The 25,322-nt window shown below is 39.1% G+C and overlaps 1 protein-coding gene across 2 annotated transcripts in view; it reads left to right on the plus strand.

Annotated features, from left to right (window-relative positions):
• LOC148038722 (geranylgeranyl transferase type-2 subunit alpha 1-like) overlaps positions 1 to 15,294 on the plus strand; it is a 64,228-nt gene extending 48,934 nt beyond the window's left edge. The window contains exon 7 of one of the 2 annotated variants that reach the window (XM_087674524.1): positions 14,926 to 15,294. In XM_087674524.1, coding sequence (XP_087530650.1) covers positions 14,926 to 15,162 — 237 coding nt within the window. In that variant the 3' untranslated portion in view covers positions 15,163 to 15,294. The remainder of the gene's footprint in view (positions 1 to 14,925) is intronic. The other variant, XM_087674520.1, reaches the window with a different exon arrangement.
• The last annotated feature ends 10,028 nt before the right edge of the window (positions 15,295 to 25,322 follow it).

A 25,322-nucleotide genomic window follows, 5' to 3' on the forward strand; every position in this document is an offset into this window, starting at 1 on the left:
CATTAAGTTTTTTAAAATTTTGTAGAAAAATGATATGTGGACATAGTTTACATGTAGATATACTCCATAATGAAATGAAGTCATTGAGTGAAAAAACAAGTATTCACACATGTGGCTTGTGCATTCATGTCTAAAAGAAGCATACTTTGTTTCTACTCGGCTGAAGTAGTTAACCAGTGATGTATATATTATGAGTAGGATATCTACGGTTGTTGTACATGGTATGATAACACATGAGGAAAAGCCTACGGGTAAAGATCCAAATATGTCCCACTTGAATATATTTGGATGTATTACTTATGTGCAAATGGTTTATGAGTTGTGTAGTAAATTTGTTATTAAGATAGAAAATGTGTGTGATAAGTAGATTGGTCATGTAAATGTGTAGCATCTAGAAAATATGAAGTCAAAACATATGATGGATGGCTTACCGAAATTTAGAGTTGATGAGATGCATAAAGTATATATAGCAAGTCAATCTAAAAAGCAAGCAACACATGCATTTTCACATAAAAATAATGCATACAAGAAGCCATTTGAGTTAATACATTCTCATGTGTGGGGTTCGACAAAGATTGCAACTATTAGTGGATGTAAGTTTTATGTCTCCTTCGATGATGATGATACTTAAAAATTATGGATTTATTTTATACGTTAGAAAAGTGAGGTATTCACTCACTTTAAAAGCTTTAAAGCGATGGTTGAGAGGGAGATAGGGTTACATATCAAATTCCTAAGGTTAGATAGATGGGGGAGTCTTTTTAACTCTTTTGAAATTGAAAGGGTTCATTTTAATTTCAAATTCAAACTTCCCCCTTGTCATTTACATGATAGTGAATTTGATTGAGTGGATTGATATAAATAACTTCTTTTGAAACCAAAAGGACTCCTTTCAATTAGAAATTCAAACTTCCCCTCATTTTCCTTTAGATGCGGCATTCCACAAGGAGACCTAGAGAAGGTAGAAGCTTTTTGAAACTAAAAATTGAGATTCTTATTCCCACAACACTTCTCCTCTTTTGAGAAAAACTAGGTATGGTGGACCAAAGGTGTGAATTGAAGTGGTAAAATGTGCACACCAACCCCTCTCATGTTGATTCACATTATAGTCTTCTTGCTTAGTAAAGTGAGCACCTTTGAGAGTTAAAGGGCCTTTTGGGATCCATATCTCCCCTACTATGTGGAATGCATATTTATTAATCAATCTTTGTTTTTAAAAACTATATTAAAAGAGAAATGCATTTTTGGATGCTTTGCAATATTTTGAATCTCAATTAATGGCACTTTATCATAGTAATGTTAATGACCAATATTATTTCTTTGATGTGCTATCTTGATTGACTCATGCATATAAATTTGGGGCTACTACAAAATCATAATCTTACATTGTATCACTTTTTGGCAAATATTTTATGTCTTTTGGTAAGCTACATTCTTTATTTTAACGTGGCTTCTCATGTAGTTTGGCAATGTTTTGCATTGCCTAGGGTTTGGTTTTACTATTAAGTCTAATTTCATTTGTACTTGCTTTTACATTCTTTAGGCCCTCCTTTAAGAAGACATTCTATGTTCTTACATATCCTTAATAAGCAACAGGTATCTATCCATGCACCAACTCCTCATTGCAAGATCCTAATTATAGGTTCATGCTAGTTTTTGGGGAGGATATATTTGAGGTCATCTTAGCCATTATGAGGGAGGTGTTTGGAATCGAGGGTGAGTACACCATGATTAAGCTCAAGACTCAAAAATTTCCATGCATTAAATTGGAGGCTCTAAAGTTGTCTTTTAGGGAGGATGGATCATTTTGATCTAGCTACCTATAAATATTATTAAGTTGAGAGGGGAATATAGTTGGTTGTAAATATGATTGGTCGAATAGCCCTTCTATGACTAAGTTTGAGAAGTCTAGCCTAACATGCAACAATCTACTAGTATTTTCGCTATTGCAATAGCATCTTTTTCCTTTTGTGGGTGGGTGAAAGCATGCTAAGATGGACCACTTTGGGACTTATGTAGTTAGGTGCTATAGTCATTGGGCATAGTTGACATTACATTGAAAAGACTAAAAGGATTTGATATTAAAAATATTCTAGATTGAAAAGAAAGAAAATTAAAACTTTGTGCGTGCCCCATCAGTGTAGTAGTGTGGCCCAAGTGTAATCAATTTTAGATTAGCGGCTCTCTCAATAGGTCTTGCATGTCCTCAATCGTCTCCCTACAAGCTGTGAAGTCTCTTTTCCAGAGGCTCTCTATGCTATGGCTCATAACTAGGTACATTCTCCTTCATGTGCAATAGGAACTACTTGCATGGAATATACTTCTACCTAGCTTCCCTGTTTCGTCTTCTTCTACTATGTCTTCTATAGGCACAGTGTTCCTTGTTATCATACACATCCCATGCAATGAAATTAGAAATAGATGCAAACTTGATGCACACGTACAAGGTAAGTCAAACTGATGAGTGGCCTTCTCCCCTCCCAACTCGTATGAAAATCACTTCTAAGAACACACACACATCCATTAGATTGACTTCTCTAAGATAACCATATATTATAGCTTTCTCTAGTGAAGCTAGTAGGCCTAACCTTGTGTCATGATTAGATAGGAAAGGGCTCAATGGCTGAGTGGTTAAAAGCAATAGACCATTCATGGCTTTTCTCCCAACATTAATCTACTAGTGATACTTCTTGTTAATTGCAAGAAGTACACTGCATGCAAGGTGCAAGCAAGCACGAGAAGGAGTCTAAATTTTCAAAAATGGTCTTTGGATTGTTGATCATAATATAGTGTGCATAAAGCACACAGATATTCAAATTGCCAAATGGTTGACTAATTGTAAATCTACAAGCTAGGCGTGATCCCATGCAAGTTGTATTGTTACCATAGACTCGTGTGGAAAAAATTGCAAAGGTTCCATTTCATTCTCACCATAAAAAAAGCATGCAATAAGAGATGACTAGTCTTGAGGCCTTAAGGAGGAGGGCTGGATGCCCATGGGAAAGGGGCATCCTAACCCTAGAATTTATGTGTAAAAGTGTTGAGCTTGAATGAAAATGGTTATTCTTGTGTGTGTAGCCTTGCTTGTCTACTTTCTTCTTCTAAATCTTTCATGAGAGAAGGAGGGTGTGTGTGAGTGTGAGATTGAGAGAGAGTGTGTGTGTGAAGGGTGAGGGACAAGGAGAGTGAAACCCCTAGCCTTGTCTTACTGCTCTCTCATGCCACCATGCTTTCTCTTGTGTGATGAGGGCCGCAGAGGATTGAGGGGGTGATGGAGTGTTCTCTTGGATTGTGGAGCTAGGTCTCGCGACCTTCTTGGTGGGAGGCATGCGATCCTATGCTCAAAACAATGGTTTGTTTCACCCACATGTGAGTGACTAGGTGAGAGCTAGTTAATGATGCATGAGTTCAAACTCTTGAAAGAATAAGAGTGTGTCCAATGGCCCTAACATGTTGAGCATGTAGCACAACATTTTGGTTCTGTAGTCGAGACCAGGACATGTGGATTGTAGATCACTTGTATGGTTTTTCCCGTAGAATAGTAGGATGGCAACCACATCAACTTTGAAACATGTGTGAAAACTAGTTAGTTTTGTTGCCTTTTATCGATTTGATTGTGACGTTTGCATTGCAAACTATCATGGATTTGGTAGGTTGACCTCATTTTGACTAGTGTACGATATGTTAAATGCATTCCTTTCTGTAGTTATCTCCATCTTTAATTTTGGTTTTAGTATCAACAATACACTCTCTTATGCACATGTGGAAGCACGCCATGCAAATGAACAAGAATTGCACGAATTTTTTTAATTGATAAGCTTCATTGTACAACAAGTAGCTCATGCCTTGTAGCAAGAGCAGCTAAGATTGGGAAGAGGAAAACACCACGAGCTTGCAGTACATGAAGAGGGGCTAGGAGGAGTGATTGCAGGTGACACATTAGGTGGAAAAGAGGGCTTGTTGTTCACCCACAAAAAAAAAAAGAAGAAGCTTAAGCACTTTTTAAAGAAGCATTTTCTTTCTTTCTTTCTTTAAAATCTCCAGCCCAACCATCGTCGTCGTCTCCGACACGCTCTTCATAAGGAGATCAATCTCCATACCCATCGTCTCCCGCCACCATACCTGTTGTCTCCAGCAAGCCCTTCATGCGGCTCCCAGTCAGCCGTGAGGGCCACCACCAGTCCACGGTGGACACCACCTCTGCACAGCTTCCAGCTCTCCATGTGGCTCCAGTTGGCTGTGAAGGCCAAGGTCGGCCACGAAAGGCGCGAAGGCCACCATCCATCGACTGGAGGCCGCACACCGTCACCACCTCTACTCGCGATCGCCTGTTGGCCATGGCCGACGACTGCCACCGTGAGTCCCGCCACGACCCCACCACAACTTTGCCACATTAACCTGGTTGTTGCCACCACCGTCCGGCCACGCAAGTCCACTCCCCCTTTCTCCACCACCGCCGTTGTCCCTCTTCCCGCCTACCAGATTATTATGGCTGCACATACTTGACCCCTCTCCCAAGTTGGGAAGCTTGACTCACTTCTGTACGAGGGTGGGAGACCATACCAATAACCAACATGCACATGCGACCAACCAACAAATCTATGGACCCATGAGAACCCTACAACCCAACCAACTAAATCCAACAAGTAATAATTTTTATCATCAAAATGGTAAGGCGGCGAGTAAGCTGTGAATCCCAATTATAAATAGATGGAGGAATTGAGTTATTGGTGCACGAAAAATAGTTCTCTTTAACCAATTTAAAAGGAATTCCTCATAACTTGTTCCTTGGGCGTGTAGGAGTTAGAACAACGAGTGATTGGAAACATACCAGTATTAGTCTCAATGAAGACAAGAACATATTCTCTCCTTTGCAATAGGCCAACTTCGGCATCCAAGTGAACATGTTTGAAGTGGAGCAAATCCACTTCAGAGGTACAAGTAGCCTCTACCACTTCATCAAGCACTAAAAGAGATTATCATAAATTGTGAGTTAGCTACCCTCATCAAAGCATCTGCCCACCCTATTAATTTCACAGCTTATGAAATCTATGAACACCAAGTAGAATGAAAAGGCTTCTGGATACAATTTCGTAGAAAGAATGGAGATCACCGGAAAAACTAGGAAAAGGTCATTGAACCCAAACCTAAACTAGTGGAACAAACATTGTGATCAAAAAGAAAAATAGTTAGATACAGCAAAATAACAAAAGTAGAAATGGTATCCTAGGCTTGGAACGACCCAGAAGTGGTGACACTAAAGGGTGTGCTCTTTACAAAATTGGAGGATGAAGAATTGATGGCTATTGCACAAGTCTTGCACCACCTCTTCAATTACAACAAGCCTACCTCTAGGCTTCTAAGGATTCCAAAATGGTTCATGGAGGATATTACGACAGGAAACATAATGAACCAGGATTTGAATGCACCATGGTTGGAATGTATTTTTGAATCCTTGATACAAGCTCATTAGGTTTTTGAGAAAGATATACCCTCAAATTGAGTCTCACAAAGGCCAACAACACAATCATCAACTATGGATTAGTTTTACCCACTTGCTAGCTGCGCACCTTGGAGTCGCTCATCAGCAACATTGATTCTTGGCCCCCTATCGATTGATCCTACTAGTAAAGAATCAGAAAAAGAAAAACAACGGAAGAGGTCAAGGGAAGACATGGCCACTGAGGAGGAACAAAGACTGTGTCAGATGGTAGCCAGAATCTCCAAGTCAGAATTTGACAAACTTGAAAATAATCACGCACATCAAGAGAGGGAGGATCTCATTAAGGCTATCCAAGCATCACTGGGGACCTCCATTTGAGAACAGGCCATGACTATGATGGCCCTTGAAAAGAGAGAATCTAGCTCCAAGAAGGGCAAGGAGAGGGCAAATGAAGAACCTATCCCCTTGTCCCTTTCTTGCTTGACATGAAAAAAAAGATGGACAAGTTACAAGCATAGATATTTGAACTAGCCAAAGCAAAGACCTACAAGAGACCACCACAAACAATTAGTAAGAAAAGTAGTAACATGTAGAATCCATGAGGAGTCCCCATAACCATCCTAAACGACATGGGAAGGGAGGAGGAATAGAAACCTTAGAAAGGATGTGCGAAGACCTATGCACTTAAAGAGAAATAGGATCTGTAGGAAGAGCTAGATGAGTTTCATGAAAATTATAGGAACTTCATTATAGAAAAAGAGAAACAAATAGTAGAACTACAAGAACCACTCAAGGAAAATGAAGCACGACTACGAGCAAAGATAGAAGAGCTTGACGTGGCCGGAGTCATGTGGGATAAGGACATCCAAAGGGCGTTACAAGAAAAGGAGTTTCCCTACAAGTCAAATTCCAAAAAGTTTGGTTACAAAAAGAAAACCTCTTAAAAGAGCAATCCCAAAAGGAATTGAAGGAGAAGGAGAGGGCCCTACAAGAGAAACACCAAACTGCTAATTAAAGGGAAGTAATGTTTCAAAAAGAGATCGAGTATAAAGGAGCCCCCAAAGCACCAAACAAAGACTTGGGAAAATGTAAACAAACTAGAAAGCATATCAGATGACAGAGAATGGAAGACTCAAGGAAGAAAATGTACAATTGAGCCTTGCACTCACTGAAAGTAAGGTGGTGATTTCCCAAGAGAAAGCCAAAGTGCAACAACAAGAAAGGGATCACCAAATGCATTCGTAGGAGCAAGAACAATGGAAAAAAACCTTCAATGCCCTACAATAAACCATCATTAGTCAACTAGGACAAGCGGCGGATTCTCTGGAAAAGGTAGCCTCTTGAGACTACAAGGAGAAATGCTCCTCAAATTGTCCACTGATCAAGATAATGCCGTGTATCAAGAAACCTAGTACAAAATCCAGTTAGATACCTACAAGTGTATCCTTGTCAAACAATAAGAAATCTACAAGGAGACAACCTCTAGAGCTTGCATACCACTCTTCAAAAATCCTAATGAGCATAAGACACAACTAGGGATAGTAAAAATTTCTTGGAGGGGGTGAAGCAAATAAAGAAGCTATGGCTATTAACCACCAAGCCAACAAGGCAGGAGATCAGAAGGAGATAGAAAGGTCGATGGGATTAATTGAAGAAGAATCTTCTCCTCCTAAGTCTCCATTAACATTGGAACTAGTAGCTCTACTATGACCCCTCCTACAGATCTACCTGACCCTCCTGATTTTGACTTCAGGGAACCATAATAACTAATGGATAAAATGCCATAGCAAAATTAATATTATGAAGCCATGATCGAAGAATTGAAGGCACAACCATAGAAGGTTGTTGATTGCCCTCTTCCTCCAGAACTTCAGATTGATAGAGAGCAAGTGAATCCTGAAGAAGTAGTGCAAAAATACCAAGCACACTACCCCTATCCTCAATGACATGGTAAGGAATACACAAAAGGAGAGCATGGTAAATATAACTTTCCCAAAATCCCCAACATAAGAGCTGTTGCTAGAGATTGGTATTTGGATTAAATGATATTTTACAGTGGATACATTGATTGATGAAGGCTCATCAATGAATATAATGATGGATTCCATTGGAAACTTAATGGCATGTACTAAATGCATGTATATCAAAGCTTCTTCATGTCAATCCATCAACCTAAAAGAGACACCGTCCATTTATTTGTACCAATGTCCTCTAACCACATAAGTATTTGTAGCAATCTTATTTCTCGAGTTGTTTGTCATTACATTAGCGATATGCTCCTTTTGTGAGATGCACTTCAACATAAAAATATAGGCCATTCTCATTGTTCTCCTATGCAACAATTGCAAAGTTGTCTTTAAACTCCAAAGCATTAGAAAGGATGTCATGGCGTCCTTCATAAAATGGCTCATCATCATCCTCAAAGTCAACTTCACTATCTTCTAGTAGAGGCCCAAGAACATAATATGTCAATATTTCAACGTATAAACTATTTGTGCATCATCTCCACTTGCTTTGCATACAAGCACCACAAAAGCACGCAAAATTTCTTATTCTTAGTTTTGTGCTACTTGAATAACCACAAACAACATGGAAGGAGCACGAGCTTGGAATGGGTTTACAATCCCATGATTTAGTTCTATCAACCTCATCAAGTTGTACTTTCCTAGAATACTTTGTTCACATGGTCTTTATTACTAACAGATACATCATCCAACCATGTGTTCATGTATTGGCTCAAAAAGCCTATAAAATTGGAAACATATTGTGACTTTGTTCCATCCTGTTTAAGTTAATCATGAGTCAATGTCCTTTTCACAACTACAGCAACTCCATCATGTTCTCCTTTCCCATGCTCTAATCCAAAACAGTGATGTATCATGGTTAAGCATGTCATTCCTTTATACCTGGACACGAAATAAAATGATCTTTTTATTTTGAATTGAGATGTGGACATCCCATCCAACCAATGCCTCATCCTCATGGCATGGCTTTTTTCACCAACCCTCTTTTTTATAATGCATTGGTAGAATGATATTATCAATATTGGAAAAATATGTATATACAAAGCCTATAGTTAGGCCAATTTTAAGATATCAATTCTACATCCTTGACAAGGCTCTATAAAATACTCAAAAAACCTTGTCTGTCTTCCAACATTCTTTAATTGCTATCAAGACTTCTCCCTTGAGTCTAGCCCAATGAACATGAGAGCTTAAAGTATTTCTATTCCTACGAAAAACTCTCATTTCTCATTCTCCATATCTCTTGGAGAGTCATCGCTCTAACTACATTCCACATTTTCATCGTCTAGTCATCTTTGTTGCCCTGGTCGCCAAACAATACCATCTTGACATCAATTTGCTCAACGAAGCCCACTCTTCTAATCCAGGTATATAGTTGTCTCCAAGCTCCCGAACCTCCCTGCATTCCCAAAAAAGATGTTTTACTGTTTCTTTCTCATGTTTGCACAACCCACAAAGAGGTGGGACATCCATGGACTTGCTCAACCTCTCTCTAGTGGGGAGCTTGTTCATTACAATCTTCTAGAGGAAAACATTCGGCCTCTCTGAAGGTATGGCCCGCCTTGTTCTTAAGATGCGGTAGACTCAAGTCTTTTTCTTAGCTCGCAAATGCCATTTCTTCTAGTACTCTGCAACACGGAGTATGTTGGAGGGATCCTTCTTGACAAAGTCCTTACTGCTCTTGCATTTCCACAGTACCTTACCTGCTGGGTTAGCCATAAACTTGGTAATGTTACCCTCTAGCACCACCTTTGAGATAGGCCAAACTGCGACCGTCCATTATGCCTTCAACAAACTCTCTTTCCGTATTGGATAGGGCAAACTTCTCTACCATATCAACGATGCTCATGAATTCCATTCTACCTGGGTCCCATTGATCGTTCCATTTGTTCATACCTCTATTGGCTTGTCGCTGCCAAGAGAGCAGGGACCATTCTTGAAGAGGTTTATGTGGAGGATCAAATGTCTCCTTAAATGTGAAGATTACCTGCTTAAGAGAGGAGTCACCCCTTCACCTCTTGCCATGCTTGTGTTAAACCTTGTGCAACTTGTGACTGTGAGATGGTTAGCTTCCTCCTCACCTAGCAGGATGTTAGTCCAAGAGAGGTCGGGGAGCCCAAGGCTCTTACTTCTGTTTAGCACTAACTAATACTTGATGAGGAGCACCCATGGTTGACTCCCTTCCATCCTCTTGGCAAGACTGAAAAGGAGGGATCTCGCTTTAGGAGCAAAGCTTGGAATGCCAAGCCCACCTTTAGATTCTCTAGCTATGATCAAAGACCAAGCAATTCCTCTCCAACCATGTTGACCAGTTTTCTTATCCCACAAGGCTATAGAGAAAAGCCTCTCAATTCTCGTCCATGTAGCTTTGCTAAAATAGAGAACTGTGGCAAGAAAGGTGATTGTGGGTGCTAGCATTGTCTTAATCACCAATAGCCTCCCAAGAAAGGAGAGTTGCATTCCTCTCCATGTCTCAACTTTGACCTTGACCTTTGATTCCATCCACTCCGCCCTTTGTTTCATGCTTAGGCCTACCCCCAGTGGGCAACCTAAATATCTGAAAACTTGCCCATGCTTTATCAGCTTGAAGCCCACATCCTACATCCAAGGGGGAGGTTCATTGTAACCAATATACACCAGTTCAGTCTTTGTTTTTGACTTATACAAGAGCCTAATAGATCTGAAAACTTGTCATATACCTATAGCAGTGCACTGACTGCAAACTGTAGCTCTGCCTTCACTATATTTGAATTATCGTCTATGAAAAATTGCGCAACAAAGTGCTTGCCACCATGGATTGGAAGGGCATTGATTATGCCCTGCTAGACCTTTAGCTCTAGGTTCCTCAGCAATGGGTCTATATAATGATAGCAAAGAGCAACGGGGCTATTGGGCATCCCTATCTGACTAACCTCTTGATGTTGAAAGGGAGGGACGTAATGCCATTAACCTGTACAATAGCAGTGGCATTGGTGAATAAGGCACCCACCATTTGCAGGAACATCTTCTTCATCTAGTATGGCGAAGATGTTTCTATCCACTAGCGGTTTGCGTGCAAGCTGCTTGAGAGATGGCTTTTTCCTCTTAGCCTTCGCATCTTTATGCTTCTGAGATACAAGGTTTTCCTTCCTGTCTATCGCACCCTTACTCAACTTCTTGCATGTCGCATCTTGCTAGTTGCCGCTCGGCTCTTATCTTTTCTCCTTCCCTTTGCCCTTAATTTCTTCAGTCTGACTAGGCTGCTTCTTCTCCCCCACCTGAGAGCTAGTACCTTGATCAGCCTTTGACTGCTGTTGCTGCCCATTCTTGGGTTGCTCGCTTGGGGTAGTACTCCCCTTCTTGGGGCACTCTTTGGCATAGTGTCCAGCTTCCCTGCAATAAAAGCAAGTATCAGTAAAGGAGCCAAACCGTACATCGACCAGTAGGTCCATGCCATTCAGGTCAATGACCTCAGGGACCTCTGGTATTTGCTTCTTCCAATCCCACAGGATGCAAGCATGCTTCTCAGCCTTGATAGCACCACTTGCTGCTGCCATTAACAGAACATACAGGGTCTTGCCAAGAGCCTCCGCTAGTATTGCCACCTCTCCATTGAGCCATGCAGGAAGCCTGGGGAAGCTGACCTACACAGGACATTCAGTCTGTAGCACTTCCTCTAGGTTGAAGTTAGCTTGCCAGGGCATAGTGTAGACGAGTTTGCCTTCATACAATTGAAGAGCCAAGTACAAGATCTGTTCAGCTTTGGAAGCAACCAGGGCTAGGAAGAACCTCTTCCCCACAAACCTGTATTGTGCCAAACATGCTTTGGTGCCATAGGTGGCATAGAACCACCTGGCATACTCCTCTTCCATGGGGGGGTTTACCCATGAAGAACATGTAGATGCCGCAGAGGGCATATTCAGTGTACCTCTCCTTGATGATGCGAGGCAAGGGGAAGGCCACAGGTACTCATAGAGTGTGCTTCAATCCATCAAGGGCAGCCTTCTTCTTGGCATTGAATGCCTGTTGATCCTCTCGAAGTCTACGTTCAAGCTCGTCTGTGACCTCACCCACGAGAAGCAGCCACATAAGCATAGTCCATCTCCATGGAGTCATAAGACTTCAGATGCTTCAGCGATCCCCCCAGCTCAGTGTGTCCATCCGAGAGGCGTTTAGCTCCCTGCATTCATGCAGGGGAGCTACCGGAAAAATGTTGCGCTGGTGTTGATCCGGCGAGGGTGAGCACTGGGACGTATCCGAACTCGCGCGGGAGACTCGAATGTCATCGAAATCGGACACGTCTGGAGACTCGGACCAGACTCCATCTCCTCCAATTCTTCTATCCTCTCCATGTCGCCAAAAAGCGAACGCGTTTGGCGGCTCGGACAAACTCTATCTGTTTTGATTCTCCTCCGAAGCGATCGCTCCGCATCCCACTCAAAGGCCCTACAGGCTACTTCAACCTACACCACCAGCCCTCTTGGGGAGAGGTGCAGATGGAGGCAAAGCCTTTCTTTGTAGGGGTTTGAGGGGCTCACCTACCCCCAGCCCAAAGGGTGTAATTCATGGACTTAGTACTATTAGTTAAGGAGAGATGAGGTGCAGGTGCCATGTGGCAGCCCCCCACCTCCCCCACCAAAAAAAAGAGAACGCGGGGGCGGATGCCACGCGTCCAATATCTCCCCCCCCCCCCTCCCCCCCATATCAGCTTGTGGCTTGTTTTAGTTGCTACAACCCACACTTTTCTATATACACAACCTTTGCCCTCGTCTACTTTCTATATACTATCAATGCTTTGCTCTCATCTATTTCTTGTATACTATCATAGCTTTAATAGAAGTACAAGTAGGGAAGCATTAACTATCTATTGTAATCGACAATAATCAAAGTTTTTGATTCTCCATATTCTTAGTTCATCGCTTGCTTACAATTTTCTAGAATTCTACTATGTCATGTTCTCTTATAGGCCCCAAAACTTGCTTTTATAAGGTAAACACATCTTTTTCTTGATTTTCTCATTACCCTCCTACACCTACAAAAAGCATAGGTTTAATGGGATTTCAAAGGGAATGGCATCAAATAGCATTCTTAAGGAATGAATAAATTTACAAGTTTCCCCTTCTCCCTATTATTGATGTGTGCTCCTCATCTCTCACCTTCATTTTCGTAGGCTCTTCTCCCAACTCATCTTGGGTGGTGTGAGGCTTTTAACCTTCAAGGGGGTTTTGCATGCTTTCATTTTTGTAGGTTCTTTCCCCAACTCATCTTGGGTGGGGTGAGGCTCTTAATTCGATAAGAGGGTTTTGCAACAAGCTTCCTATTCTTTGATCCTTATAGGGGCCTCAATTAGGAAGAGTGGCAACACTTAGGGATGTGCATTTATTCTATGGGCAAATTGTAACTCAAAGGCCAGGTCAAGGAAGTTGTGAGATGTGGGTGATGCATACAACTGTTCTTTAGTCTTCCTTGCCAAAGGTATTTACTATACACAATGTCCTTTAGTGGGCGCATTGTATACATCAAATGACTAGCATGCAGGCTTAAAACTGTAGGGATTCTATCCATAGATTGAGCTGCGATCATCTGTCTGTTTTCCCATCGGCCTAACCACTTGATGAGGAAATTGGCCTTGGCCTACTGAAGTTGTGAGAAACTCACTCTTGGGTTTACCCATTATCTTTTTGTACATTGCTTGATTTATCTAGGCAAATAAACTCCTTTGCCTAGTACAAACACCATCTTAGTGGATATGTAACCTCTCCCCTAATTTTTCTTTTTTAACTTTTAAACAACATCTTAGTGAATGTGTAATCTCTTGGGTTTTAGAGGTTGTGATAGGGCCCTTTCTGGTTATTTTACAAAGCTTTGCCTAAGGATTAGGATAATACCTTGAAGAACGCTTTGAGTTGGCAACGTAATATTCCATTTTTGTTCGTAGTACATATCACATATTATCAAAGAAAGCTTTTAATAGAATTATCGCTTCTTCTTAGAAAGGGGGAAAAAGGCTAGCTTGGTTGGTTGGCAATTTGACCCCTGGGGCCTGGAGCCTAATAATAAGCTTTGATCGTGCGGAGGAGTTTATGATGTTCTTGCGTCAGGTACGGGTCACCCTTAATGCATTGTATGTATGTGGTGGCAAGGCTATGCGCCAAAGCATAATTTGCTACGGTAGACATGCATATAGTTAGTTCTGAAGACTCTGAGAAACGAAATTACGTTTGGAAATAGAAAATTACATCAACCGGTGAGTAAATACTGGAGCAGCTATACTTGTCATGCTGAACATTTACGGCTAATTGATTCCTTTGTTACGGGCAATCAGAATTAAATATTCACTTGCTACAACGTTGTACGCCTGGCTGGCTAGCTGGCAGCCTGGCTGGCTGGGTCTCTCAGCTCTCTCTCTCTCTAGGATTTCTTTGTCTTAATTCTTAAACGAATCATTTCATAATCACAGTATTCATTGTCTAAGCCCATGTGCAGTCATCATCTCGACTCTCCAGCCAGCTGATGAGTGATCACTGCACAGTGCACACTGCATACATCGAGAGAGAGAGAGAGAGAGAGAGAGAGAGAGAGAGAGGCCGCCATGTTCAAGAGCTGCCTGCTCGAGTACTGCCAGAAGGCCGGCTGGCCGAAGCCCCTGTATGCTCACATCCAGAGAGGCTCTGGGCACACCCCCTCCTTCAAAGCCAGTGTCCTCGTCAATGGCGCTTCCTTGTACCTGTCTTCTCGCGAGTGGTCCACCCTCAAGCAAGCTGAGAATGAAGCCGCCAAAATAGCACTCGAGGCCCTCTCAGACGTGTTGATTCAAGTAATTCTTTCTAGCGAGCATCTTATGGTCTCTCACTAGGTTTGATGTAAGATTAATTCTAAATGCTTCAAAATCAAACAGAATTTAAAGATGAAAAATCTAAACCCTTGAATTTCACATAACCTTTAGTCATAAGTATGTGTAATTTGAATAAAAAATCCCTCCAAATTTTCAAGCTAAAGGCTTCTATATTGTTCTTCTTGAACACTGGAATTGGTAGGATGTATAAGATTGAGACTTTACAAATGAATGATTGCTCCTGTGTCCTACTAACGTGCTTAAAATCCTTCTTACGTACATTATGTGTAGGGCCTAATTGGGGCATAGCCCAACTAGTTTGTGGGTTAAGCTTGATGGGTGCTATGGGTTCAAATCTTGGGCAATGGTTCCCCAACAATGTATAAAAATTATATCTACATATGCAACTTTTATATGCAATAATGTTCTCAATGTGCAATGCGCCACTGAAATGCTTGCGTAAGGGAGTAGATTTTATTGTGGACTACTATAGACCAATTTTCCTTGCATGAATGATGGACTAATTTGGATACCCACTATGTTGGACTACTATGGATTTATTTGGAGGTCTACTATCTTGGAGTTCTATGGACCAATTTCACTTGCATAACTGATGCATAACACTCTTTCATTCATCATTGTAGGAGGATTCTGGCCTTTGCAAAAGTCTTCTCCAACATTATGCACAAAAATTGGGTTTCCCACTACCAACATACTCCACAACTAAGAAGGATGATAGAGAAGAGGTGAGATTCACTTCTATAGTTAAAGTTGGAAACAATCTCTACAATGGTCTACCTGCTCAGAAAAAGAAAGTAGTTGAAAGCAATGCTGCAAGGCTGGCATTAATGGATCTTTATGACATGGAAAATCAAGCTTGATGCCTTAAATGTATTCCTTTCACTTCCTCTCCTCTTCACAAAGGACAAAAACACATGGCTATGAACCATGCTATCGAGGGTTTGAAGCTCTTTTATTTCAAATTATGTCATTTGGTAAATGCATCTGCAATTTTCTTAAGAAAAATGTGGAAACCATCATTAATTAGACTCTATGTTTCTATGGTTCGCTTCTTCAATTTTTGCAATATGCTTGGTTAGGCTTATCATTGTCCCACCATGCTTGGTTTCTCTTATCTTTGGCGTACCATGGTTAGTTAGGGTCTATGTTTGTAGAGCTAGCTTATTCAACTTCTACCAAATGCTTGGTCACCCTTGGCATCATTCCGATCTATACTATAATGACCATCTTTGTGTAAAGCTCTTGGAGATTACTATGTATTTATCTTAAGTTGCTTTGCATTCATCTAGAGAATGCATCTCAATCTAGAAATTAGGTGACATATTTAATAAGACTAAAATCATGATAACATCAATCAAATACGTTGTAAAAGCTAAGGAAATTAGTTATGCATTGACCATTCCCTCGAGACCACTCTAGGCCTACGCAAATAGTAACTCCATGTAGGAAAATCAATGCAAGGTCTCTCATGGTGCATGTATACCAAAGTCTACTAAGGCTTCTTAATGGGTTTCCTTCAACAATGATAAAACCAAAGTAGCAACACATCCTAAGGTTTTGGGTCCATAACTAATGAAAAGAAAAGCCTAGATATTCAATGCAACTGTACCATTGTTTTTACATAGATAAACCAATGGAAGAGATTCCCTTATGTGCAAAGCCAAAAATTTACATGATCAAACAAGCCCATAATGATCGATAATTACAAAATACAATAGAAGATTGCATGCCTCATCAATTTGAGAATGTAACATATAAATGAGCAATTATATTATTCCATGTAGATGTGGCATATTTTTTGGGAATAGTGCCTTTAAATTGGGGGCCATTGCCCCACCAAAATGAGGACATTGGTCATCATGACATTAGGGACTTCTTGCTTTATTTAAATGTTTCCATAAAAGCTCATCACTACAACAAGTAAATTGTATATTGAAGAAGTGACTGAATAAAAATAAGGCGTGCCAAAAAAATTGTATTCATATTCATAACAATTTACATGGGGTCCATTACAACTAGGGTTTTACAAAATCTCTTCAGAAGCCACATTCCATAAATGTTAAAGTAGTATACCCCTATCATTGTTGGTCTCCACGATGATTATCCTTCCAGTGCCAAAAGAACCTCACTATCCGTAGATCCTTGTTGGTGATAGTGACCCTCATTGCATGCACCGCTATATATAGACTGTCTCCGAACAAGTCGATGAGATAAGCTTTGGCAGCTTCTTATAGTGCAAAGAGGGCCTAGGCAATCTAGCGAGACAATTGAGTTGTTGCATGTGTGATCCATTTGGAAAGTGCCTCCTACTATTCATAATCAGTATGCCATCCATAATCTCCTGCACCAGCTTCTGAATGGAGCCTTTAATATCAGGTGCATGGTCTTCTGATAATGACAGATCTCACAAAGAGTCAATGTGCTTGGCCTCCATCGACGCTTACGATGCTGGGGGAGGTGGCATGTGCATGGGATTTCTAGGGGGTGCTGCTTGCTTGGTGCGTGCCATGTCTTTTAGGAGAGACAACTCAAAACTCAAAAGTGAAATGTGTAAAATGAGGTGAAACTTTAAACTTATAGCCAAACTTTTTAAAAACCCTTAAACTTGAATTAATGTATCCAAGATTTGCAAAAATATGACTAGTGATCCAATTGACGTGAAATTTTACTTGTGGAATCCTCTAGGACACATCAACCACAAAAAAAATATATGCAAAAAAGGTCCCATTCAAAGCCCCAAATGCGAGCCTCCAGACAAGTGTCCCAGAGGCTTTTGATAGGGTCAAATTTTTAATATCCATGAGTTTTTATGATTCCTGGCATGTGGTTGAAGTTTCACCAGATTCTGATTTATAAAATTGACGGTTCAATATTTTTTTTTGAAAATGCATTAACTGGATAATAATTTACTAATAACAGAAAAACTCACCACAACGAGTGTGCATAATTGCATATTAAATGTATTGTCCAACCAAGCTGCATGAAACATTGAAAACTTAAAAATTCACAAAAAATGAATCATGGGTAAAATGGAATATCATATATTGGATATAGTGTTGCAAACAGTAAAAGATATAGTGCATCGGCCCATGTACAACTAATCACTAGCATGTGCATGATTGCACATTGAATTTATCCTCAACGAAACTACTTACAAAATTGAAAACTTGAAAATTCGCACAATGCAAATCATGGTCAAAATAGATTATCACATATTGGATTTAGCATTATGAAATCATGAAATACATGGTAGATAGTGCATTGCACCAAGTACAACTAGAGCTAGGCAAAATTTAGCTCCATTTTGCAGGCCATTGCTATCAAATACTTGAAGGTCTACTAGAAAGATAACCCAAAACTAAGCTTCTTACAATCTACAACCAAACCTGAGCTAAAAACATAGATCCAATTAGAAGGTAGCTTCTCAAAGCATATTGTTGACATTAAGATTAAATGCATCCTTGTTGTTGTGGATCTTGCAAACAAGAACTAGATCTATGGGCTTAATAGTGATACGTCAGGCATGAATAGCTAAAATTTGACAATCACTCATTAGATCAATCAAGTAGCTTTCAGCTGCTTCTTGGAGAGCGAGCAAGGCTTGGCTTGACCATCGTCCCACATTCCTTGCCTGGTTCCTTGAAAAGAACTTGTGATGATGCCCTAACTACAGATCTTGTAGTATTTCTTACACCAACCTAGAGAATGGTGCCTTATAAATAATCATGTTGGCACTCTTCTAGAATTTCCCTATCTCATGTAGCGCATATGTGCCTAGTCTCCATCTTTACTTCTTACATATTGGAGAATGTGTATTACTAGCTAGAGCAATAGTGGGAGGTGGAGCAACTGGAGCATGTGGACCACCATATCTGGACAATTGTGAACCATCATTATTGACCACACTAGGGCCACCATTGTTGGCCATAGTAGTGCCACCATTGTTAGCTACAATAGTACCATCGTTGTCGGCCACCAAGGGACCTTTGTCACTTACAATACGCTCATGAGATTCTGAAGAGTGTTGAGCTCTTGCTCTTGCAGGCGTTTTCTTAGTAGGAAGCTTGGAACATGCCATGGTTGTGATGATCAATGATAGAAAGGTGGAGGGTAGAGTGAAGAGTAATGGAAAAAAATGAAAGGAGAGACTTGACTTAAATACGAAACTTTTAAACTTACTGTAGTGTAAATAAACTTTAAAATTATCATTTCATTTCATTTCTCCACCCCATCCCTACCTCTCTCTATCTCTTGCTACCCCCTTATGCCCCTCTCTCTCTAGGCTAGTGAATGTTCCAAGGTTTGGAGTTTTCATATCTTTGTCTTAGGATTTTAAATTTGACTTTTTATAATTAAAAAACATAGTTCAAAATTGACTTTGAAAAACATAGTGACAAACCTTCAAAATTTTAAATAAAATTTGTAAGACATCTCATGTTAAAGATAGGAGTATTGATGTGTCATATCCTTAGTACTTGTGCTCTCTCGTGGACTCTAAATGCATCAAAATTGTTATCTTTATCTAGGTTCCCATCTCTCTCTCTCTCTCTCTCTCTCTCTCTCTCTCTCGGGTTTCCAACCATTTTGCGTGGCATTGTCTAGCTATGTTGTTTTCATATCTTGCTTTTCTCACTTCATATATTGCTCTACTTATAAATTCTACTTGAGAGGTTTTGGACTTCTTTTCTTTTTCCTCATATCATTTTTCTAATCTCCTATACCACCATTGGAATAATTGCCTCATAGAATTGGAATCATTGATGCCACCTCCATGATCAATTGCCTTTCAAAAAGCATAGCAAGCTTGCCAGTGAGATTGTTCCATGCCTTGAATTGACCAAACTGCCAAACTTCCTTGATTTGCAAAGTATAGATCGTGTGCTTTAAGTATATATTGCACAAGAAGAGAGATTATAAACATGGAATAATATGAAATGATGAATTTTTTTGTAGTGGTGACAATACTGAACATGTAGTGTGTTATGTTATTTGTAGTCCATGCCTCCACCATGGACTTATGAAATTTAGCAACTATCTCTTTAAATGTATTGGCATCACCATCCCTAAACCTCAACTTTTGTAAGTGAGCTACTACTCTATCTAGGCGTATCCACACTTCTGCCTTCTCAATCCTCGTTCGTCCCCCATTGCTCCAATTCGGACAGCAAGGTGCAACTTTTTCCATGCTTCATACTTCTCTGGTTGTTTCACAAGTATATTGCCTTCCTCATCTCGAGGTGGAGATAAAAACTTATTAGCCTTGGGTCCACCAAAGCATGGTTTACAATGGATATTTTCATTCTTGCCCGATTTTTTCTCATCCTTTTTTATTTCTACTTGGCCCTCATGAAATCCAACTTTAGAGAGGACTTGTTCTACCTTTTTGCATGTAGCATCAACTTCTGACATGGGCTGCATCTTGTATGCAAATCATATACATTCATATACTAGCTTCTTAATTATTCTAACCAAAGAATGTAATGTACAAAAGTGAACCCTTGTTAGTGGTATTTTCGAAATAGGGTACCAGTTTGGATCCACTAGAACTAGCATTCCATTTCTCATGACTTTTTGATTACGTGTTGGAGTACCTTATTGTCTTGCCTTGGCAAGTCATTCTTTCTTTCTATCTTTCCCTTTCTTCCTAGTTTGCATGTAGTGTATGCATGAATATTTTGCATTTGCTGCATTTGATAAACCAAACATACACTTCAATGTTTTTAAATCATTTGTAAGATGCCATTCAACTTGATAGTCTCTAAACCCCTCGACGTGTAAAATTGCTCCATTATTTTGATGTTGAATAACACTGGGTATATTAGTGAGGTTTAAAAAAACTTTAAGTACTTCATGGTTCTCCTTTGATACTTCAAATGCTGCAAGCCACCATATTTCATTCTCTAATTGCACATTGAAGCATAAAGGATGATTTAAATCGATGTTGGTATCCAATGCTCCATTCATAAGTGTTATACTCACATGTTCAAGTTTTTTCCCCTTAATAATCTTAGTCTTATCAAGTTTGAGAACAAACTTAAGCTTGCCTCTACATTCTTCCTTAGACATATTGTAGAACTTGACCATAGCAATCTGAACCCTACATATATCCAATACAAAGTTACTAGATGCATTCAATACAAATGAAACTTCTTTGGAACCATACTTCAATGTGTGTGTGTGTTCCAGATGCGTAGGCTCACCAATTAGTTCTTAAAATTTCTCATTTAGTTGTTTTTGAGCTTTCTTCACGTAAAATGGTTTTGGCAGAGGTATTACTTGCTTAGTTTTGAAGACTTGCTTAAAACCTGTATCCAAATGTTGATAGAGTATACTGTATGACTCAAAACTCATTCCCACCTTGTCACATAATCCTTAAGCATCTGTGGCACAATAAATAAGCTGCTCATATATCTAAGATGTTCACTTGTGACACCATCTACAATGTCCATGAACTTACGATTTTCCAATGCATTTTTTACTACATCCTTGCTTAAGTCTTTGGCAATAGTATCATTCTCTGCATGAGGAAACATATTTCTCATTGTAGCAAATTGAGGATATATTAGTCTATGATATTGTCCACTTCCTTTGGTTAATTAGTGAATTGGTTTAACTAATTGGATGCGCTGACATGCTTCTTTGATTTTTAAAGTGGGCCCAATCTCCAAAGTTTTTGTGAGATTCCTCTTCATGTTTCGATTCTCCTTCTCCAAGTCCATAACTTTAGATTGAAACTCCACATTCTACACATGTGTAGCATGCATATTATCTTCAATGATAGACATTGCTTGTTGTAGGCTCTAGTTATTCCCATCCTTCTCAGCCAATAATCTATTCTTTTCCATCAAAGACTACATATTCCCTTGTACTCTTGTTTGCATATTTGTCAAGGCTTGATGAACCCCTACTAATCCTTGTGTGACAAGTCTGTATGTGTATCCATACAATCCTTCATTTCCTTCACAAACAAACTTTACAAATGATGTAAGCCCTTCAAATTATGGTGACCTTTGAGTGAGTGGATCGGGTGGATAAATGCACCCATTAACCCAAAGGTCCACATTTTTTAATGTGTATTTATATATTATTGCATCATTCCTTTCCAGAGTTCTTTTGAGCATTGGTGCATATTTATCCTCCAATTGAAAGTGAATATCTCTCTTTCTCTTGGTACGTCGTGCACCTGCATTTTGCAAAGACAAATGTATGTCAATTTTAACTTGGATTAACATTCAAATCACACAATTATACTCCTTTGATTCACTATATCTGTGTTTTTTAAAACCCAGTTGGATCTTGTCTCTTTCTGTTGATTTCAGTCATGATAGACCCTAATCAATCCCTAATTAGCCTATAATCTTAGCTTTTAATCTACCACTAATTAGCATCAAATCTTATCTTTTGTTCTATCCAAAAAAATTCACACACACACACACACACACAACAAGAATTGATCAAAGATATTTAACCACATTTATACAGAAGCTTGGCTAGTAGAGAACAATAACATCATTTTATCTTTTACCCTAATTTACACTCTGTCACTGTATCACTTATTTTCTTAGCTCATCTCACACGTTCCTCTCTCCCCCCCCCCTCTCTCTCTCTATATATATATATATATATATATATATATATGAATTGATGCTTAAGGATTAAACAACAACTATGAAGAATAATAACATCACAGAGATTAAAAAAATAAAGATACCTCCATTATCACTTGATTGCTTGTAGTATAGACTGTTGAAGAGGAAGATATCTTATAGCATAGTACTGAAGAGGGAGATTGCTTGTAGCAGGGTAGAGATTATTGTAGCTAGAGATTATTTGATTTCAACAAATGGTATCAAAATCACTCCTCAATGCTGCTTCAGAATTTGTATGCAAGAAACCATATTCTGGAGAGAAGGAGAAGAGTACACAAAATTTGGGACAAAAGTATAGCTTTCAAATGGAATGAAAAAATACCCAAAAATAGGCATATACTTGTCCAAAAAGGATATAAATTTACAAAAAAACTCTTGAGTCAAAAAGGTGTCTCTAGGTAAAAAATACTCTTAAAATATGATGTGTATGTCATTTTACATCGTTTTTTAACTTCTGCCCTTTTAAGAAGTGAGAATGAGAATGATTCTAATATCTTTTAATGTTGAAAAGTCAGGAGGGCAATAAAAAGTCATATATCAATGATTGGCTCCATTTTTAGAGAAAATAGATTTGTATTTTTTTTAGTTACGAGGTTTTTGAGAAAAAGTGACCTTATCCTACAATTTAAGAATAAAATAATAGATGAAATCTATTGAAAATACAAATACAAGATTTTTTTAATCGTAGAAGATATCTTATTATAAAATTATTTTGGAATCTCTTTTTAGAGAGAGAGAGAGGTGAGAGAAACCTCTTAAGGGGCAAAAAAGAGAGTCCATATATCTCCTAATGAGCTACTTAGTGATTTGGGGATCCAGTTGGACAAGAAGGTTATTATCTATTGTGATAACATTAGTAGCATTCAATTAGTTGGGAACCCATTGTATCATACATGGACCAAACACATAGAGATTCATTACCATTTCATTTGAAAGCAGGTGAGCTCAAGTGATACTGACTTGGTTTATATCAGTATAGAGAATTAGGATATAGACATTTGAAAGCAGGTCCTAGCGACTGATGTTGACTTAGTTTATGCTAGTATAAAGGATCAAGCTACAGACACCAAGGCATTGGGAGTTGAGAACCTTTGTCACTCCATGGCTATGCTTAGAGTACATAAGCTCATTTTGAGCTCAAGTGGGAGTATTGAGATGTTAAGCTCTACATAAGTTGACATCTACTATATATCTTAGTGATGTGGCATTTCTTTACTCACTAGCATACTAGATGATCCATACACAGCATATACTAGTGATTCTATAGTTGGATTACATCCACATAGTCCACTCTTTGTTACGTAACACATTCATTGTGCCACTTTTTCTATCTTTTTTAGGGTTCACACTTAGTGATCATATGTATATATGTCTTTGTTACATATCACATTCATTGTGCTACTTTGTCTATCTTTAGTGGGTTCACACTTAGTGATCGTATGTATATATGTCTTGTTAGTTTAATGCTAGCCTTTTATCGTACTGTAAACTAGGTCTTTTTTGTGGAAAAAGAAGAATAAAGAAGAAGAATATTTCAGCACTGTTTCTCTATGTGCTCATTTGAGGCTCCAATGTGTATTTGTGCTCTTGGTTTTTAAACCTTTCTCTCTCCTCTTGTTTGTTTATAAATCATTTATTTTTCATTAATTTTTTTAACTTTGAGTTTGATTTTATGTAGCAAGGTACTATTGTGCCTATAAATTTTAAGCTTGAATTCAATAGCAAACCTAGGAAAAGAGGGCCAATTGTCCACTAATAGCTTAAATATCTTTCCCATTTGAGAACATTCATATCTGCTAAGGCCAAATATGTCAACTATGACCTTTAATGGGAGCCAATCTAACTCTCCCAAGTCCCAAATATCCTTCCACACCTTGAATCCCTTCTTCAACATATGCTTGTAATGCTTAGGGTTGGCATGACCTTCTTTGAAATGTGGTTAGTTGCACTATATAGAGAGATTAGGACTCATGAAACTTTCTCATCTAGGAATCCCACTCAATCTTTGTCTACACTTCACCCTAACTACCAATAATGATATTAACCATATTCTAGGGCTTACCTTTGAGAGAAAAGGGATAACATTAAAGTCTATCCCAACATTTGAAACAAACATTGGTCCCATTAGCAACTTCTTAGTCTATGCATGGAGCAAGACTGTCCATACTATATCACAATCCAAGGTTGTTGAACTACTTGCAAGAAAACATTTGAGCTCTCTCAAATACTCTAGGGGCCCTAGACCTTTAGAGTCTTGGTGTGAGTCAATATTTTCCCAACTAATAGTATGCCACATTTTCTTATCTTCATTTGACCAAACAAAATCCCTTGAGTGATTCTTTATCTCCTCCTAGCTAGATTCGTAGAAAGGGAGAATCAAAGAAAACAAGACACTCAATGACTATAGAATATGTTTTACCACAATAAACTTCCCTACTAGAGATAGAGGGAGGGAATTTCAATACTCAATCTCTCCTTCAATTTTCTCTTGCACAACCATTCAAATATTTGATTGCTAAACACCCCAAATCTCATTGGACATCCCAAGCGCTTAATTATTTTCCCTAGCCCAATGTCTTTCAAATGAAACTTGGAAGCAAAGAGTTATCTTTCAAATACTAAAGCCTTAGCACTTCAATCTCCAATGTACTGGCTTGGAACTAGAATCCTCACAAACATCTTCATATAGTTTGAAGGAGGCAAAGATACTACCTTCCTCCCCACAAATGATATTCATGTTATCATAAAATTTGAAGGAAGAAACAATACTACTACCTTCCTCCCTATGGATTATACTCATGTTATCATATCTAAACATTTGACCACTAAAAACAATTCCATCAAAAAGCGGAAGCCCCTTTAACACCTTTTTTGGACAAGCAATCCAAATTTCCAAGAAAATGATCCAAGATTGGTGTAAAAAGTAGGCGTTCTAGGAGATGCCCTTGGTAGATAGGGGATTTGAAGGTGAAAGCCTCCATTAGATAGCCATTAATACACAAATAGGTTGATGCATTCGAGAATAGTGTGTTGATTGCCTTGCAAAATCTAGGGCTAGTGAAACATGATGAAATCCTAGAGCAAGCTCTATTGTAAGATTTGTCTAGATCAATGTTGATGAGCACAAACCTTTGGTTAGATGCTACGGCATGGTTGACACAGAGCATCAAATTCAAGATACCCTCTTGGATCTTGCACCCATGTAGAAGGCCAATTTTTTTGGATGGACAATATTTTTAGAGAGCAAAATTTTACGACAAACTAGAGCTTTTTCCATGAACTTGTAGGCTATAGTAAATGGAGTAATATGTTGTCAATCTTTACATTGGATTCTTCTGGTAGACTTGGGGATGCCTTTCATTATACCATAA

This window comes from Lygodium microphyllum, chromosome 3 (assembly GCF_053477565.2).
Source record: "Lygodium microphyllum isolate KBCC chromosome 3, Lygodium_microphyllum_v1.1.10, whole genome shotgun sequence".
In the NCBI taxonomy this organism is placed as follows: Eukaryota; Viridiplantae; Streptophyta; class Polypodiopsida; order Schizaeales; family Lygodiaceae; genus Lygodium; species Lygodium microphyllum.